We start from the raw sequence: 20498 nt of genomic DNA on the forward strand, positions 1-20498 counted from the left end.
TTCCTTGCTGTCCCTGACAGAATGGCTTTGAGCCTCTCTTTGTGTTTGAGATTGACAGTAATACCAATACCATTAAAAGAAGGCCAGGGACTCGCAAACAGGTGAAGAGCATGCAGTGTGTTGCTGTTGTGGTTGTCCTACCGTCTGGTGTGCCATGTTACCCCTCCCTTCGCCCACTACTGGGTACATGGATTGTGATGACTTCTTGTGAGTCTGTGTCAAGGTTGTCTTGCTCTTTTCATACAGGAAGTTACAGACAGCCTACCTCTGTTGTATTTTACTGTTCTCATACATTAGCTAATGTTTTGCCTAAGTCAAGTGATATGTTGAAACTCTTAAGAAAGAAACCCGCAATTTTTGCTCTGCATTGCTGTGGAGAAAGAGGCTGTTTTGAGGATCAGCTGTTAAGTCTGCATAGGGCCTAAAGATGTTTATGTTTAAGGCTTGCCCTGAGTATAACCTCTCATTCTAGTCCTTCCTGGCTGCGCTATTTTGAAGTGGCAGAATAGTTGCAAACCATTTAAAATGCTAACACTCCTGAGTGTGTTGTTCACATCTGTAGAGTTCTTAGGTGTCGTTTAGTGTTCTTTTCCTGTGCTGAGCTACCATTTTTTGATTTGAATGCTGTTTCAGAAAGCATAGGTTCATTCTTGAGCCATTCAGTCCTCAAGTGTTAACATTTTGATTGTGCTTTCCGTAGACACAGAATTTGGCCTTCTAGATCACCTGTCAGTGACAGGTTGGTTGGTATGCTAGAGCTCCCATTCTGGAAACACGAAAAGTTGTTTATTTGGTTGGGTTTGATATTGGTTATAATTAAAATTTGGCTGCACTTTACTTGTGACAGCACTGTAAATCTTCACGCTGACATCTTCCCCGAGAGCTAGATTCCATCCATGGAATCTTATTTACTTTGTGTGTAATTCACAAGGGTCAGCATTAGGTGTCTGTGGCAGACACAAAGTATGTATTCTTGAGCCTGTTAGATGTGAGTCTCTCTGATTTTACAAAGTTGATAGGAAAACAACTTACTAAAAATGCATAATATTTTTGAAACATTAAAAAGAAAGTTACTTATTTTGAATAGTGGCTCAGAATGAACTGTTGTTGGGTAAAATTTCCCTTTGTCTGATGGCATAGGTGTTACATCATGCGTTAATAAAGAAGTTTTTTACCTCACTTACTGCTTTTAGTTCTGCTTTTGATGTCACTGTGTTGTGTGTAAAAGAAAGATCGCATCTCCCAAGCTTATTAGCCAGAAAGTTCAGGAAGGTAGGAAGGCTTTAATTGTAGTTCAGCAGTATGTATCAGTTGCCTGTTGAGTGTTTCCGAGAATGTGATCGTGATCCCCTCTTTTAACTTGTCTACTGCACTCCACCTTTGTGCATGACCTATCAGCCATTTGCTAACACTGCTACTGCCTTCTCTTTCTCTCTACATTCAGTCGCTCTCAGGGTTGAATCAAGAAAGCTGTGCTACTACCCTGCCTAATGCCTCTACCTTCAGTCCTGTCAAGGTATCTCTTGCTATTATCATTCACCAGTAAAGCCAACAAAAAACTCTTGGATCCACACATCTGTTTTAACAGGTGTTAGTCTGTCAGCTTCTAATCAAAAGTTCAGGTAGGGTATGAATCCAATTTACCTGATTAAACTGTAGTAGATATTACCTCATCTTAGCTTTAGGCTGTGTCTACAGGAGGCCTAAGCTATCAAAACATGGTAACCAGTCTCTGAGGGGTTCTTGGTTTTCTTTGATGTTACTTTTTGTGGTTTTTCTCTTGACCAAGTTGAGTTCATCAAAAGTAGTTTTGTATTCTTTACCAACTTACTATTACAATTGAATGCAGATATCCTGTATTTCTTTCTCTTCTGTCGATACTGCTGTGCTGTGTTAATTACAAGAAATCATTAGTCTGTGTAAGCACTGGAATAAAACCACAATGTGTTTCGCTAGGAGAGTGATGTTCATTAAATAGCAGTTTTGCATTAGCAAAGATGTTGAAGAGGTGTATTCTTATTGGTGCTGCAAGTTCTGCATGTTATTTGATCATCTGTTTTTCTGTGGCCCTTTCGCAAAGAATGCTTTGAAAGTTTTGGTTGGAAGGAAGAATAAACAAAGATCTCTCATTGCACAGTCAGTGCTGTTTCATCGTTCTTTTTCCTCAGAAAAAAGCAATTGTGTCATTTCTGCAAAAGAAAAAAATGTGTTACTTTCTGCAGAGATGAGACTTGGGGAACAAAATACTGTGTTTTTTCACATTTCTGGGTTTCTTTTCTGAAACACGTTTAGATGGATGGAGCCTTTTTTAAAATACAGCAGATTAAAATGTATTCACAGATTTTTCCAGATTAGGACCATTTATACTCTTCTGCTTTTTTTTGTCCACAGAGTGATGACAGATCTACCATCTCTCCCAGCTCACCTACCACTCAGACAGGTAACAGGGAAAGGAAGAAAAATTTCTGATAAATAAGATCAAAATGCCTGCTTGCTTATTTGTACTGTGAAGAGAAGGGAGCATTTGTTTCCATCTCTGTATGCGGCACTGCTGTGTTTGAGAATTTACCCAGCTATTTGGGTCTCCTTAAAAGCATGAGAGGGAAGACAACAGGGGTGAAGTGTGTCTTCAGGCAGAGCATAGGGTTTGGCTGCTTTAGGGCTTCATCCAGGCTTTGGCACACAGATGCTTTCAGCAACAGTCGGAACAGTTGTTGGAATTGGTATGTGGAAAGTGCTTTGCATGCAAGTGTCCTTGGAAGTGCCTTTTCCTGCTCTGCGCTTTTATCATGCATGGCTGTAATTTATTTTGTCATTATTATATTAAAATTTTTGTTTTGTTCTTTTTAATTACCACATTGCTGAACCCATTTCCTATTTAAACTCTAACCATTTCCTCCTTCTTCCTTTCCTTTCCTGTGCCTTTCCACATTTGTTTAGTCCACCTTTCCCCTCCATATCCTGGCCATGCAGCCCCGCCTTCCTATAGAAACCCTTCCCAGCGACCTGAGAGTTTCCTTTTCCAAGCAGCTGTCAGGGATGAAGCAAACAAAGGTAGGTTATATAGCTCAGAAATCAGCTAGCTTTGCTACGTTATATTAACATCTGCATTACCTAGGTTTCACACTGTTCTGTTACTTCAGGTCATTATCATCAGACTACTTTGAGTTCCGTTTGTAGCCACATGGCATTAAATACTTTGATAATAAGCAATTTTTTATTTAGAGCTGTCAAATATTCTTTTGTCATATTTGTGGAAATGTGGAAATTTGTTCCTCCTAATCTGTGCTCACACCTAAAAAGATACCAAGGAAATGCCACAAAAGTCTTCAACAACTGATGAAGGCAGCTTGATAAGTGTTGCATTGCACAGTCGCACATAACAAAATTGCAGTTTCTGTAGAAAGACTGAACTGTGTCAACATACTTCATGCGACAAAACTTTGTCCTCCTTTTGTGAATGATTATTAGCCAAGAGAATCTAAACAGAAAGGAAAATGTGTTATAGAACACCTCATTTAGATTAGTAGATCATTTGCTTGATTAATAACCGAATGAAACAAACAGGTTTGTGAAAAGGAATGCACTGTACCCATTCTGAAACCTTGTATGTGCATGTCTAGTACAGCAGCGAAGGACAATCAGCCAAACCACGCTTAGTGATTTTTCTTTCCTTCATGCTGCTTTTTTAGCTTTTACTTCCTCTCATACCCATGCCTTGTCTCCTGCTAATGATTCTGCAGACCCTAGAGTAAGACAAAACTCCAAACAACGAGAGGAGGAGCTGGAGCTAATAGAGCAGCTACGTAAGGTAAGTGCTACCCGGAGTCAGTACATGGACATCTTAGTAAATGCATTGTGTGCACGCTGCTAAAACTCTCCTTGTGTTTTGGACTTTTTTCACTGAACCAATATGGTGTACAGTTGACTAAAATTAAATGGCATTGTACAGTCTGAGTGGGGTTTTTTTCACATGGAAGCAGTGGTGTTCGCTTTGGGTTTTGTGGTGGATAAAGTGAGCTTCAAATTCTCTAAAATACACTGTGCTGACTCCCGCTTCTCAGCTTCTGGTGATCTCTGCTTTTAAAAAGAACGTGTGCTTTCTTTCTTCCTTATTAGCCTTTGCACTTGTAAGGAACTCCCTGGAAAGTTGCCTCACTGTCTTCCTTTTAATATCTTTTTTTAAAACTCCTCTTTGCTGTAGCCCACAGAAAAGCCTACAGAAAAGCAGATGGAGTTCAGAGACTCCTGCCAGTCATGCTGACAGCACGGTTTCCTTCTGTGCTCTGGATCTGTCTATTGATTCTTGCCTTACTCTCAGTTAAGTGCAGAACATCTGAGGCACAAATATTCCTCATACTTGTGCTTTTTGCCTGTTCAGGGCCACCACACTCCTGGTTTGTGCCCAGGTACAATGGCAACGCACACAAATATTGAAAAATGCCACATGGCTTTAAGGTACTGCTCTGCTTTGCCCCAGACTTGATTCTGGAGAGCACGAAGGGATTCCTTGAGGTCCTCTAATTTATTGTTCGAACTGTCTCAAAAAATGGGAATTCCTACTTGTTAAAGCTGATTTTAAAAGCCATATGCACCCCACAAAGACAGAGTGAGTTCCTTCTCTTTGTAAATTTTAAAGTAAGGACAATCTCCTTTCCCTAAAAGGAGAAAGTTATCTTAAATAAAACAAAGCAAAACTTGGTGCTGTTAACATAAGAGAGGCTCTGCAATCTCAGAATGTTTGTATGTAGTCTGTCGTCTTGTTCAGCTTCCCAAGTAAGCCTAAATTTTTTTTATACTTTTTTTTATACAGTTTAACAGCTTGATGCAATTCATACAGCATTTGAAATAAGATTAAAAGCCTGAATTGAAATTTTATTCATTCCCCTACTCAGATGCTAAACTGCCTCGTTTCTTTAAAACTATGTCAAGTAGTTTGGAATTTTCTTTACAGGGAAAAATGTTATCGTGACTTTTGGTAACTGTTGTCCTCCAACCCACAAAGACAATTATTTTCACTTCCCTTGGCAGAACCATTCTCTGAGAATACGTAGGATTAGGAATATTGTTCCCGATTTCCATTACTTTTTAATAATGGTTGTATTAGTCCCCTGTGCTATACAATGAAAACTATTCATCATTGAACTTAAGGGCTCCCAGATTGTGGTCAGCTCTGGGCCACGGTAGTGTGCAGAGCCCTTCTTGGCATTACTCAGCTGGATGGACAGAGTTGTAATGCCTCTTACAAAATGTTCTGCAGAATGAAAGAGTTGGAGGAAAACAGCTCTTACTTTTTGTGTCCATGTTCATTTTTCTACAGAATATAGAATCACGGTTGAAAGTGTCATTGCCCAGTGATCTTGGAGCAGCTCTCACCGATGGTGTCGTTCTGTGCCATTTAGCAAATCATGTGCGTCCCCGATCTGTTCCCAGCATTCATGTTCCCTCACCTGCTGTTGTAAGTATGTTATGATAGTATTTTATAGGTATCCAAAATAACATCCAACAAAGTTTTGTAATCCAGACAAATGCTAAATTCAGCATTCTCCTCTGTGAACATGTGACAAAAAAATAACCATTTGTTCTGTCTAAAAAAGGTCTATAGCTTCATTAAAAGAAATTATATTTGCATGTTTCATTTAAATGAAGTTACTTCTAACACAGATTGTAAGAAAATGTTAACGTTTTCAAATCATTTCTATGTTACCTTGAAAACTAGTGAAATAAGAGACAGTTCAGCATGAAAACTGAAATAGGATATTTCAAAAGATTGAAAGGTCCAAGAAGTTCAGGAAAATAGTAGGAAAATAAGAACATTCTCTACAAGGTTTAGGATCCCACTACAAAGACAGTGAAAACAGGCAGAGAAGCCAAACTGGTTCCTGTGTCCACTTCACAGCACTACAAATTCCTTTGCTTAGGAATTCTAGCAGAGCACACTCGAGCTACTTGGAGAACAGCATCTCCTGGAACAAAACAAATCCAGTCATACCTTTGTGATAACAGGAAAAAAGATGGTTGTAGCTGGGGACTGCTGAGAGCAAGGAAGGAAGTGCACAGAGAAGTTTGAAAATTTCTAAAGTTGTTTCTCTTACCCTGCCTAACTGCAGTGTTTGTGGGAAGCAATGAAGATGATATATTTCTGGGTGTATTACTGCAAATGATGTAGGGAAAGCACAGAATTAGAGAAAGGTCAAGGACTATGAAATTATGACAAATTATTTACCTAATCTGTATTTGTGGAAGTCAAAGTTCAGTGAAAATATTTAGTGTCAGCTACTTAAAAGTAGTATGGAGAGGCAGTTTGCTTGTTATGCACCTTTAAATTGTATGAATAAGGAACAAAACCTGAAGTTTTTTCCAGGGAGAAGTTGTTGAAGCATGCATGTTGTGTTTGCTTTTCCTTATTTTGGAGTCAGTCTTTGTGTTGGTTGGAATTTGAACTGGCACTTACAGGACTGCCTACTGTATCATTGTGGTTCCTCTCCCTTGGAGTTAATGTGAACAAGCAGATGCCCTCATTATTTTGAGAACGATTGAGCTGGACACGCCAACATTTTAGGCAGATTGTGGATTCATTAAGAGAAAAGGCATACAGCCGCTATTCAGAAGACTTGCGTCATTGAGAATATCTTTTCAATGGCCTGGTTTTGTGTGCTGTTGAATATTCTGTGATAGGGATTAAATCATGGCTTTGTCATATAAACCCCAAGGAAGAGACAGCCTTTAGCTGCACAGCTCCAGGAGCAGAAGAGGCATCATGTCATTCCTCAGTCACAATGTGATCTTTGTATTCTCCTCATCCTTCGGGAGAAAGTCAGTGCTAGCCTTTAACTTGCTTTCTTGGTGGGGAAATATGGCACGTTGAGGGGATGGAGCAGACAGAAGTATAGAACCCACGGAGGCTGCTGCCTGCTGCTACGTAGGCTGTGGGTAGCTTGTTCAGAGGAGCAACAAGCTTGTGTCTCTTTAACCAGAAAAGAATAAGCTTCAAGAATAGAAACAAGACAGAGCCTGTGCCGTGGTATGTCTGTGTAGAGGTGTGAAAGCTAACTGCAGAAAAAAGCTTGCTTGAAAAAATGCCAGTGAGTGCAATTCAAACAGCTACATCAAACACATTGACAAGAGGCTTACAAGCAGCAAGCTTCAATTCCATTTTTCTTCCATTCTTTCCTGGTTTCATCTAGCCTTCATTTTTTTATCAGTTTAATTGAAATATGGTTTGATATTTATATATTTTGTATTGTAGTAATCCAAAACAGACTCTAGATTGCTTCGTATCATGAAATTGCTCTGAAATCACAGCATGAAAGCCATGCATGTGTGTTTCACTCAAAATATATTTTTAAAATTATTATACTGTAGTCATTAAAAGTGTTAGCCAGTTTTATGTAACACCTTGTATATAAATATTGCACAGCTTGGAACTGTCTTTTTTAAAGAGAACATCCAGCATTCATAAATTAGCTTTTCATAAAATAGCTTTGAAATTTGGGCTTGCTTTTCTAGAGAAAAGTAAATTACAACAGAGGCTGCTTTGAATTAGACAAGCTTATGTCTGTGCAGTATGTTTTTGGCAAAGAGATTTATGAAGAGTTCTATTTAAATAAAAAATAAAGATCTTTTAAAATCCTGCCAATTAAGAACACTGTATATCTGCCTCCTTTACTTCTTTGCAGCCTAAGCTTACAATGGCAAAATGCAGACGAAACGTGGAGAATTTTTTGGAAGCTTGCAGAAGGATTGGAGTGCCTCAGGTACGTATTTCTACTATCTTGATACATTATTTCAGGTGCAGTTTTGTATGATGCTTCAGAAAATAAAACCTTATTTGAAAGATTTGATGAAAACAAAATTATTAAAAGTTTAGAAGGTTCAGGTATAAGCTATGTCTCACAGTATAGATCAGACTTATCTTGCATTGTCTTCCAGAGTAAAATGAAGTCAGATATAGTTTATCGGAGGTCTGATTCACGTACTGCTGTGCCTCAAATTCATAATAGCTGATGCAGTTCGAGTATGCTTTTAGAACTGCAAGGTATTTCTATTAAAACAATTACATTTTCTCAAGATTAGATATTTGACAGCTTAACAGTGGAATAAAATTTGGATGATGTGTTGCACGTGTTATTTTTATCCCTAAGCTTTTCATGTTCCTTCAAAATAATTCTCTTATGTGAACATCTTTACTGTCTTACCAACAAGTCGCAGTATTATTGGCCTTTCTCTGATGGTAGCTACCTTTGCATAGATCCTAATCCTTTTGTTACGTGCCAGTGGTAGAAGCCTATCTTCTGCTATTCCATGTTCTCTTTTGAAGCTTGGAAGGGCTAGGAGGTGGGAACATATAAAATAGCCCAGCTGAGTCTGGTTATCCTGTTTTATGCTGTCCTGTCCTTTCCACTATGGCTTATTCAGCAGCTGTCTCAGTACACATACTTTTCATACATCATGTTTTTCTTAATTTTTCTTCTAGTGCATTAATTGATTTGGTTTCTTATACTGCTCAGCATTAGTGTTTCTGTTGTAGGTGCTGTGTTCTTTCCTTTGTATTGTGAAATGGAAAAGTAGACCCAGTGACTCATTTCCCAGCTATTTCTAAAAGCAGTGCTCTCAAGTCAGTCATACAGTATTTTCTGGTGTTTTCAGATAGCTTCACTTGCAGCCATTTGAGCCATTGGTATTTTAGTATAGCATATTTATTTTGCTGCCTGGCAATTTCACATGACTCAGTAGTGAATTGCGTTGGAATGTGATAGGGAGTTGTAAGTGACTGTTAGTACTTGGAGATCCTGCACAGTTTTGGTCCCCTAAGAAACTTTAGACTTTTCCTCCCAGCAGAACTGCACAATATAAATTCATCTGGGGTGAAATTGTTCAGTTCCATCTCAGCTTCCCTATTTACAGCTCCCTCAGATATGAAGATGTAACTTTTATGGGATTGCAGTACAGAGCAAATCACTGAAATTACCCACATTTAAAAACAAACAAAAAAGCCGCTCAAGAAAAAGTCCCCTCTAGACCCAGTCTGCTATATCTGCTGCACCTACTGTCTAGGACCCTCCTGTTTTTCTCATATTTCTTGCTTTAATGTGAAAAAGTTCAAGGAGAGTGTCTCTGGGGAAACTTGGGGAAATACCCCCACCTGAATTCTAAAGTTGCTCTCACACGTCTACATTACATATCTCCTGAGATGTGAACATAAGATATCTGTATGCAAGAATGGCGTGGCAGCCTAGTGTATTTTTCTTGAAAAGATGCCTGCAGGTATTTCCTTTCATTTAAATTCTAATCACAAAAATAAAAGGCTTTCTGAAAGTATGGATCTATGTAGAAATACTTACCTTCTAAGAGGAAGGCTACTTTTAGAAAATGCTCATTACAGGCACCACAGTGGAGCAGCCACTTCTATAGGACTTTGCTAGTTAAAGCCCTTTCATCAAAAGAAACCGACAGTTGAACAGATTGATATGTGCATCTAGATTTCACTGATTTGCAGCAGTTACCTGTATGAAAGGGAGGGAAAAGATGCACAGTGGGAATAGTTACAGAACACTTAAACTCAAATTAGTAATAGATATTTCTGCAGGATACTGCATTCAAGCAACAGTTACATATAAATAAGCCCTTGTCCTGTTGTTTTCATTAACTAAGATACATGCAGAGACTTAGCTTTGAGTACTTGGTGCCAACAGCATCTTAGAAACCCATAGCCTCTTCATTTCCCCTGGAGAAAAATGGTTTTCACTAAGGTGTGTGTAATCTGCTATGTTTTTAACAAAGATTGTTGTATGTTTAAGCTGTACAGGTGACAGACACCTCACTGAACACTAAGTATTTGCATTAAGTGAGTTCTTTGCAATGGGAGTCTTGCAGATTGTGAGAATTAACCAGCTGTGATACGCTTCTCAAACATATAGGTTGTATCTGAGATGTCTGATGACTGACTGCTTCGTGGATGTTGCTATGGCTAACTGACTGACCTTTTTTTTCTGTCTGTTTTCCCTTCCTGCTTACACACTCTGGACAGGACAATCTTTGTTCCCCTTCTGACATTCTTCAGCTAAACCTCAGCGTTAAAAGAACAGTTGAGACTCTTCTTTCCCTGGGGACAGATTCAGAAGAATCCAGTCTTGTCTCCCTTTCCATTCAGCTCTGGGGCTTTGTGGTGTTTTACTGTACTCTAATGCTAACACTCTGTATGTTCTATCGCTGGGTCTTTTTTCTCTAGCTGAAGGATAGTGTTGCTGCTTCCTCCCTCCATCACTCCGGTGCTTGGGAGAAGATTTTGGTTTTTGTCAAGACTGTGTGTATGAAGTGCTTTCTTTCCCACCGATGGGACAGAGGTGACAAGTACGATGTGTAAACACATTGGTGCACCCACACAACTATCTGTGGCATAATTCACATTTGTATTTGCTATGTTGTGTTTAGCAGATACGCTTTTACAAGGGAGGAAGCACTGTCCGTGGGCTAGAGCGAGGGACTGAGGTTAGGACATGTGAGTGCATGCTATAGTCTGCTGACGAGTGATGCAGTACTGGGAAAACTGCGTTGACAGATTATGCCTCAGTTTCTACATCTGTATAATGGGAATTGCACCCGCTTTGGTAAATTGCTTGAGGATTATCTGATGAAAAATGTTAAAGAATGCAAAGTATTTTTTTCAATGTCAATGTTCTTGATGAGATCTCACAGTCTTAGGAGACGTGGTCTGGTAAGTTTTGTCCACAGGACTTTGTAACTGATAGTGGTTTTTTCATACCCCCAGTCCCTTAGTCTGAGCATTTGATTTCCTGTATTTGTAGACTCTGGTGTATTACTTTGAGTCAGGATTTTTAACATAACTGTCAGTGAATCCCGAGCTACTTGAGCTTTGTAATAGATCAAGTAGGAAATTTTCAGAGAAATTGAGCTCTTCAACAACTTTGAGAAAAAAGTTTTGTGGCACAGACAGAAAAAAATATTTTAAGATTCTGTCAGATGCCACGGACTGCCATAGCATTTTACTGTGCTCTGGATAAAAGTTAACAAAAACTTCTCGAGTTGCCGCTTGATGGTGGGCACCCCAGCCCGTGCTTGTTCCATGCTTATTCCCTTCTTCCTCTTATTTTCAGAGACTGTGGTAACATACAATTGCAGCAATATAAGTCCCAGCTGCACGATCAGTCTTCACTGTTTTACAAAACTCAGGTAGTCTTCTGTAAAGCTTCAAAGCTTTTCCCTCCCCAGGAAAAGCATCCTGGTGCTTTAATGCTTTAATGTCTCAGGGACACCTCAGGACTTCAGGGGATTCACTTCCCATGTGATGTGCAAAAGACCATGTCTCCTCAGAGTGTAGATTGATTCAGGGAACTCTGCTCAGAGACCAGTGACAGGTAAGTGTGAAGTAAAATAGCTGTTCCAAATGTGTTTTCAATAAATTTGTTACATCTGAAAATACGGTAAATGGCTTGCAAGCCCAGTTTAAGTGGTGGTAGCATTCCAGAGTTAACCTGGCAACAACTCTGAAGCACAGTTTAAGATACACAGGAGTTCAGTTGCAAATGTGGTTGCTACCAGTAAAAATGTGTTATGTGTACATGGATCTCACAAGCTATTGTAACGTAAAGTGAGTATGTAACAAAGGAGCAAGTAGAGGAGTCAATGCCCTCTTTCCAAATCACACAAAGTGTTCTGTCCAAGCAAAACATTTTTGAGGAAAGAGGGGACCTTTGACAGGGGGGAGATTGTTTTATGTTTAAATAAGCTATTTTTGCACTGCTTACTGGTATGAACTAAAATGAGCTCAGTTCCTATGTTTTTTAACTTCTTCTAATGAACACTGTGATAAAAGCTGCAAGGGGTTTTACACTAACAGTGCCTTCCAGTTTTTAAAGTTTGTTTGTCATATGACTGTCTGTGGTATGGAGTCATTCCAAAGCTTTTCCCCTTATCTATTTGCTTACATAAGAAAAAAGATAAGGCATGTTTGCTCAAGTTTACGAGTATTTTCTCAAAAAGCACACTTTTCAAGATAACATAAAATTGCTGGAAGAAAGAAAAGTGCATTTCAGCCTGATCATATGGCTTACTATGAGAATTTCAGTCTGGGTTCATTTGTTTTCTCTCCGCTCTGAGCTTTGCGGGAGGAGTGTTGGTTGCCACTGTTTATGCTGAAAGATTTCTTTAATATCAAAAATCAGTAAAGATTCAAAGAGCGGAGAAATGCAGGTTGCTGTGGAAATAACACGTGAAGAATAATCTCTGTAGCTGTATAGGAAGGACACACTTCGGTTATTTTCCACAGATACAGAGAACTGTTGGACATGTATCCTGACTGTTGCGGAGTGAGGATGGCCAAGGTGTGCCAAGGACTTACGTAGGATGAGGCTTTAAATCCATCTTAGACTGAGAATAGCACAATTATTAATAAACTCTTTGAAACCTCTTTTTTGCATTGTGCGTATTACTCTTATTCCTTAGAATTACTTTGGAAGTTACCTGCTAAGCGGGTGTGCTTTTGGAAGATAAATAACTGGTAGTGACTCACACATAACATTGGATGGATATTTGCCTCTAAATATACTGTCAATTTCTCATTGCCTTGAACAGGAGAAATGGCATTTTCTATATTTATTAGTGAGGTTATTTCAGTCATACATAGAAGCAAGTTGTTGGGGTTTGTTTTTTTCCTTAAACCAACTTGTTCTTTCTGCTTTTTCGTGCTTTCCAAGGAATTTTTGTAAGGACAGAGATCAGCACATACAGACAGAAGGACTTCAGATGGGCAGTGTGTCTCATGAGATGAGAATTGCTTTTAAGTATGACGTTTCCTCTTAGGCTCGTCGCACAGTGTTTCCATAGCACACACTAGTGTTTCATTCTTCACTTTAAAGCGAGTCTTTTCTTCACGTTTGATAGCTAAACAGGCTTGCTACACAAGGACTCCCTCAAAAAGGCAGTTGTGTTTTGGAAAGGAAGCTGTGGTTCCTTTCCTACTCTGTTGTCACAGGTTCATCATGTTGAAGCAAAGCTTTTCCTTCTCCGTAAGTTCATCTACTTTTGATTTCATCAACTGCTGCCATTTCAGTGTGGGCAGAGATACAGGGCAATTTGCTGTTCCCCACTTCTCCCACAATCCTTTTTCAAATTCTTACTTGTACGATTTTCTAATAAAAACAAGGATTACCCAAGGCCTCCTCCTTTGAGTAGTCATGTTCACGGTTCTTCAGTCACAAGCAGAAATTTCATTTCATACCTCTGTGTGTGTGTGCTACCTGTCCATAACATTTCATAGTTCAGTCACCTTTTGTTTAATTTTTTTTTTCTTTTCAGTTGAGTGTTTTTCATCCATTTTGTTTTTGTCTTTTTGTTCCCCATTCAGGAGCAATTATGTTTGCCTCTACATATTTTAGAAGAGAAGGGTTTGACACAGGTAGCTGTGACTGTCCAGGCGCTCCTGGAGCTGGCACCCCCAAAGCAGCAGCAACTTCACCACTTGTCTGCTGTGTAAAGACCTCCAGGACCTTTTGGGTTACCTTGGCTAAGCAGAAGGACGTGAAGACGTTACTGCCCATGCAGTACATCCAAACACACAGAGCTCTGTTCTAAGGAAATGAGTTTCAATGATTCCTGACAGGAATGTTTTACTTCATTGCTCCATTTTTTTTGGAGATCACAACAGTTTCCAATAACATTTTTATTATCAATATTTTTGCCCCTTATTTAAAAGAGAGAGTTCATTGGGAGGAGGGCAGGGAATGCCAGTGGCTGGCTGTTGGGGCCAGCTGTAGAAACTGACCTTGTCGACTGAAGACATGGGTGTAGAGTTTGGAAAGCCATTCCTAGGGGAATTTGTTTCTTAAAAAAAAAGGATGTTGCTGCAGTGGGTGCATAGGGAATGAAATTTATTTCCTTCCCCACATGGTTCAAAGAAAGGCAATTTCTTTGCCTCGAAAGAACACCACCTATTTCTATTACATATAAAAAAAATTGCAACCCACGCTCTTAACCTGCAGTGTTTGATAACGGAGTCGAACCTTATGCAGCTGCAACTTGTGTTGGCATGTCCTCATTACTTAAAATTTGAAGGAAAAAGAAAACTGATTTTTTTTTCCCCCGAAGGGAAAAAATACTGCATGTTTTCTCTACAAGAAACATCCTAATTAAAAGATACTAAATCAGAACTGCTCAAACTGTATTAATCGCATTAGCATTCTTGCTGGGTTCACTTTCTGTTTGGGTTTTAACATGTCTTTATCCGAAAATGTTTCCAACATCAGTGGAGGCAAATCTCCTACCTCCCCTCACCTCCCCTTCTGGTCATGTAGGGATGCGTTCGGTTACTCAGTGGTTTAGTCAAACGATGACTAGATGTCATCAAGAACCATGTCTATGTTTTCACTGCAGTGTGAAGAATTACAGCCTGCCATGCTAATCATTAGAAACCCATTATTAAATAATACATTTCTTAGGGGCTGAATTATCCCGTGCACACATGCCAATACAGGTGAGTGTTCCAGCCACTGAGACACATTTTAAGAACATAATTACTGAATTTCCAGAGGTTGGCTGCATGTTGCCAAAGCAGCAATCTGTTGCAAAAGGTAGCTCCTAGTTGTGGGTTTAGTGAGGCTTTAATAAATAAAGCCTTTTATCATTGGAGTTTATGTAGAGATGTGCTGGTTTTACAGAGCTACCATTAATTCCTTCCTCTTTCCTTAACATATAAATGGAAATTCAATATACAGGAATGGGAGCCAACAAGTTTTTCATTTTGCTGGAAAATTGACCTGCAAAACAAAGACTAGCTCTCTGTGGTCCTAGTGACAAGGCCAAGCTCTCTACCAGATCAGTTCCAATTTTCCCCCCCCCCGCCCCAAGAAAGGCCTTGCAAAATCCAGTTCTGCACCCATGCAGTTCCTTTGTTAGGTTTTGGCCAATTTAAAACATCTGGAACATTATGCTACTAATGCATGTTGCATGGGGTCCAAGGCCAACTTCAGGCATCAGAGGTGTTGCATCTGGGGATATATTGGAAGCAGAATACACCAAGGGGATTTCATGGGGATAAAGGAAGGAGGAGAAATGGGAGCAGGCTAGCTAAAAGTCATTCTTGCTGAAGAAAACCTGCCCTGAGAGACAGGGGCAAGGACTGGTCTTTGCTGCATTTTTCCCCTTTTGATTTGCAGTTTTGTTTCAGCTCCGTTTTGCTTCGCAGTTTTATTTCCGCTCCGTTTTGCTTCATGTATTTCTTTCAAGGTCCATTGCGGTGACTGTCGAATCCCTTATTTCACATAATTATTCCAGTTGCTTCTTATTGGCATTGGTTGATCACGCTGCAAATGGAGAAGAACACCTGGAGGGTATTTAAAACTGCACAGCTGAAAAAAGAAGCTTTTTCATACTGGGTAACCACATTGCCCTCAGCCCTGCAAGAAATGAAAATGCCAATAATTTGCAATACATGTAGGAAGAGAGCAGCTCCCTACAGACGTACTTTCCTCCTTAAGTAGCTGCTCTTGTGTTTCACTTAAAGTGTTGGTAATTGTTAAATGATTGCATAAAAGTGTCTGAAGTCTCTGCTGTTGTTTGCCAAGTGGAGGATTGCCACTCGCAGCCAACAGTACAGACCACAAATGCTTCTCGTACGTTTGTGTCTGCACACAATTTGAAAGAGGGGGGCACTGACTTCACCTTAGTCTTCAACATTAGGTCACTTGTATTGTTATCAGGACGTGTTACTTTTTCATAGCACGACCTTCATGGACTGTTTAAATCTTCCCATTCTAAGAAAACCATTCCCTTCAAGGAATTGTGAGGGTGTGGTGTTCACTCCAGTCCAGCTTCCAGCACTTGGGGAAAATGAAACTTAACAGTCTTCAGGTTGGTGGAAGTTTGACATTTCATTAATACTAGTTTTTAGTAATTAACAGGGTGGGGAGTTGAGCCTGAACTGCAAGAAATGGCCATTTCCTATCGTGTCTGGTTAACACTGCCATGCTTCTGTACGAGCGGTGCACGTGCTGAGTCCGTGTCGGGAGCAATGGTTGCACGTCTGGGCGGGCAGCGTGTCCTCAGCGTCACTCACTGTTCTAAGCAATGGTTCACTCTGGCAGTTTCAATATGCGCGATCATCTTAGTGTGATGTTTATAATCCTGTGTTTTCACGCTGGCAAACACTAAATCTTGACCAGACGTTTAGAACAAAAATCCAAACCTGAAGTTTCATCATATGGTTTATTTAATGTGTTATACTAAAAATAAGGTCAGTTCTCTTTTGCAAAGTGGGTTGGGATTTTTTTGGTGTATTTATGTGCAATTTTTGTTGTATCCCAGGAAAAAAATATTTTAAAGAAAACGTGTAAAATTCTATTTTGTGTGTTAAAGCAAAGAGGCAATTGTCTTTCCTCTCTGGGGCATTTGTGCTGAAGGATGTGGGAGGAATCCACCCAAGCGTTTACACACTGACTCCCTTGTGTCACTGTCCTTCCTTGGACTGTGTGGAGCACCGAGCAGCGTCTGAGGCTCGGCAGGGTTCCGCACTGGACACCAAGCGGCGCGGGCGCTCGGGAGTCCCTGATGGCATTGCGGGGATCGGGGCAAAACAGCCGGGGTTTGGGGCTTCCCCCTTGTGAAGGGGGAGGCTTTCATACGGCCCCCACCTCAGTGGGCTGCTTAAAATAAATCGGAGACAACTTCCAGTGCTGAGAACACCTCTGTTGTTCTTGGTAGTGACCCGATGGCAAATGGTATTTTTATCCTTTTATGACTATAAATGGTTCTTTGAAAAAATGTTTTAGAAACAGAGGACTTTTAAGGTGAATTTGGACATCTAAAAAAATTCTTTTGTATAGATATTGTGATGTTTTACAAAGCGATTCTAATTTTGTTATTTCTGAAAACAGTGTAAACGTGTAATTAATAGAGTAAAGGATTTTAAAGCTTCATCCCGTGCTGTATGTCTGTAAATACATTCCATAATTTCTAAGTCTGTTACATATAAATGTGTCTGAATATTGTCTACTTTATTTTAAATTGCCTGTATTCTGCCAGTAGTGTGAACTTCTAGCACATTTATAATATAAAAGGAAACCATGGGTAATTTGAAATAAAGTTTTAAAACTTACAGGGCTTACAGTATTCTTCCTGCTGTTTTTCTGTTGCATCGACGAACATCACATCCTCCATGTCAGGTGTTTATTCCCCTTCCCCACCATCACAGTCGTCAGTTAACGGACTGGCTTTGTTTCTCTGATTTTCATAGTTAATTGGGATAGAAAAATTCTAATGTTTTTACACACATTCTGCAGCCACATCAGAAACTTTTTCTGGGGATATTTTTAACCTCTCCCAAACACTGAGAAGCAGCAATTTTGTACAGAATCACTTGCTCCCTCCCCACACCTCCACACCCTTCTTCCCCCCTTCTCAAAGGAAAATGTACGTTCTTGTTTTGGGGAGCTTGCTGCTGCCAGTGCTGGCGCTCCTTGCCATTCTCGTCTGTTGGTTGCTTTTATCCGATCTTGGGTTTGATACGTAAAACTTGCACCCCTGCTTCATGCCCCCACAGCATTTGAAAGGTTTGTTCTTATTAGCCAAAATGTTTATTCCTCTTTTCTTCGCTCCTCACAGCTAGTTTTTATTATTAAAATAGACAAAAATAAATAAATGCAGGGTCTAGAAACTGCCAGTGACCCACAAACCCTCCCTATTTGGTACACGCTGCATACCCCTGCGGTACTGGTCCCTGCTCACCAAGCTGCCTCAGCATCCTTCTTTGTCCTGGTGGTGCCCCCATCAGTCACTTGGGACACCTCGGTTCCTGCCCAGCCCTCTCCAGGTGTTCATTCCCCCACTCTGTCTAAAGCCTCCTCCTCACCAGTCTCCAGCCTTTCTCCTCCATTTACCTCCCAGGAAACCAGTTTTTCCAAAGGGCTTGTGATTTCTGGTTTTCCCCACAGAAGATATCACGGATGTGAACTCTGATCCCATCTCTCCGTAGCTGGAAAAAAAATGAGCAGTACAAACCCTGGCAAAGTTCCTCAAAACTGCTGAGTTTTGGGACACTACTCTGTGGTCCCACTACTGGGTGTTCACAGCCTGTTTACGTGGCAGCTGTACAGCCAAGGAACAGAAGTCCCCTGCGGTTTCTGATGGAGCAAGGTAAGGCTGGCAAGGAGAGCTGCGCCTCTGGGACAGGCCATTGCAGCGGAGCAGTCCGGTGGAGCTGGGCAGAGGGGTGGCAGCGTGGCCACTGTCCCCTGGCGAGGGCCTGCTGCTCTTATTCCTGTCCTCGCAAGGGTTCAGCCGGGTTAAAGACCTTTACCCCAGGGCGCTTGTGTTGGGACTCAAGATGTCAGCACACACCCCCCATTGCTGGAATAGCAAACCCAATTCTACTGTTGCTTTTTTAGATATTATTTCAGTTTTGAAATGAAAAGTGCCCCTTCCCCTATGCACACAGAGATGGAGCTTCCTGATTCTGGAAGCAGACTTTGTTGTGCCTGTGCAATTTATCGTTTTGGGGGCTTTTTTTGGTTTTTTCCTCTTTGAAATACCGGTCACTGAAATGGAAGTTTTGAATTATTTCATGGTCCAGTGCAGTGTGTTTAACTTCCTACTGGCTCGTTCACTGTGGCTCCAGGAATTTGATGTACCATAAAAACAAGTGTTGTTATGCTGACATCAGGAACTGGGGCTTGAGGGGGCGTCCAGCCTTGGCAGAATCCCTGGATTTTTTCCCTGGAATTATGTTATATTTTGTTCTCTTCTGAAAATCAAACAAAGCCCAGCTGATGCCATGCTTCGGATTTCAGTTGGTTCTATCACTAATGTGTGCCTGGAGTTTGATGTCAACAGCGGAGTTCTACTGCCCCTCCATTCTTGCCTGCTTTTTCCTTAGCTCAAAACCTTTCAAGGGTTTACGATCAAACTTCGTTCCCTCCACCCAAACAGCTCACCTGTTAACATTCGCCACATATGGAAAATACTAGTCTGAAATTAAATGTACCAAGCCAGCAGCACATGAAAAAGATGAGTTAAAATTAGGAGCATGACTCCTGGGGTTGTTCTGAGGCGCCTCCTGCAATAAGGAGCCGCAGTGCAGACATGGGATGTCAGCGCAGCCCTGGCTCAGCTCCTGCCAGCACCCACTGGAGCGATACCTGCTCGTACCACTGCGAGGGAACCACGGAAAGCAAAAGAATGTAGAACCAGTGCTGGAACAGGAACGCGTTCCACTTTCAAGTAAGCGGCAGTGCTCCAGCAGTAGTACCGATACTTCTAACGCAAATTTGTCTAGAGTGTCTGAAATTTAAGTGCTCCCTTGACAACCGACTCTGCCTGGTAGTCGGGCACCAGCCCCTTTCCTCCCGCTGAGACTGAGTTCTGTGCCAAAGGCCCTCTGCTCACAACTTCAGTCATCTCACTTGAACTTTAGAGCTTTTGGCACAGTTCAGCTTGGACACGAGGACGTTTGGATGGGGCCAGCACAGGCTGGTCACAAAGAGCAGAGCAGACTTTGTATGGCTTGAGCTCACTGTCCTGCATGGGAGCATCAGGAAGTGGCTAGCTCCACCGCAGGGCTAATTGTGCTTGAATTGACAGTCATGGCAGGAGAAAGGGCTGCTCTTGGTTAAAAAAGCAGCACGCTGCTCCCCAGCAACTTTGCTCCCCACCCACTGCCTCATCTCACTGTGCAGAGACGGTGCCCAGGGTGGTGCGTACAGCTGTGACAGACCGGCTCCTGTAGGCAGCGTGGCCGGCTGTCTTTTCCATTGTTGCTTCCCTTGGTCAGAAGGTATTTGGAGCTATTTTGTCTGTGCTCACATTCTGCTGGACTGTGGGAAGGAAACCTGTGTGCTTTGACTGCCCTTGTGTTTTCACCCCCTGCCGACCTCATGCCAGTACTGACAGAGCGCTGCCTGAGCCCAGGTGAGGGTGACTGTCCTGGTTTTGGTTGGGATAGAGTTAATTTTCTCACTAGCAGCTGGTATAGTGCTGTGCTTTGGATTGAGGATGAGAATAATGTTGATAACACACTGATATTCCAGTTGTTGCCAAGCAGTAAAGAACTTTTCAGCTTCTCATACTGCCCTGCCAATGAGAAAGCGGGGGACATCTGAGAAGCTGGGAGGGGACACAGCCAGGACAGCTGACCCAGACTGGCCACAGGGATATTCCATACCATATGACATCATGCTCAGTATGTAACTGGAGGTTGGCTGGGAGGCAGCACGGCTCAGGAACTAGCTGAGCATTGACTTTGGGTGGTGAGAAATTGTGCTATGCACCACTTGTTTAGTATATTTTTTAATTTTTATTATTATTAATAATAATAATATTTTCTTCCTTTTCTGTCCTATTCAACTGTCTTTATCTTAACCCATGAGTTTTACTTTTTTCTTTTCAATTCTCTCTCCCATCCACTGTGGGGGGGAGCAAGCGAACGGCTGTGTGGTTGTTTTAGCTGCTGGCTGGGTGAAACCACGACAGACTTGTCCTCCCTGCCTGAC

The 20498-nt window shown here is 41.2% G+C and overlaps 1 protein-coding gene across 22 annotated transcripts in view; it reads left to right on the plus strand.

The window, feature by feature from the left end:
• LRCH3 (leucine rich repeats and calponin homology domain containing 3) overlaps positions 1-17110 on the plus strand; it is a 70896-nt gene extending 53786 nt beyond the window's left edge. For 6 of the 22 annotated variants that reach the window (XM_075761337.1, XM_075761346.1, XM_075761332.1 and 3 more), the window contains 6 exons: positions 2392-2440; positions 2941-3054; positions 3693-3811; positions 5321-5458; positions 7680-7757; positions 10031-13360. In XM_075761337.1, the coding sequence (XP_075617452.1) occupies positions 2392-2440; positions 2941-3054; positions 3693-3811; positions 5321-5458; positions 7680-7757; positions 10031-10231 (699 nt within the window). In that variant the 3' untranslated portion in view covers positions 10232-13360. The other 16 variants (XM_075761336.1, XM_075761350.1, XM_075761340.1 and 13 more) reach the window with 9 other exon arrangements.
• Positions 17111-20498: the final 3388 nt, after the last annotated feature.

The sequence above is a fragment of the Balearica regulorum genome, chromosome 9 (genome assembly GCF_011004875.1).
Source record: "Balearica regulorum gibbericeps isolate bBalReg1 chromosome 9, bBalReg1.pri, whole genome shotgun sequence".
NCBI lineage: Eukaryota > Metazoa > Chordata > Aves > Gruiformes > Gruidae > Balearica > Balearica regulorum.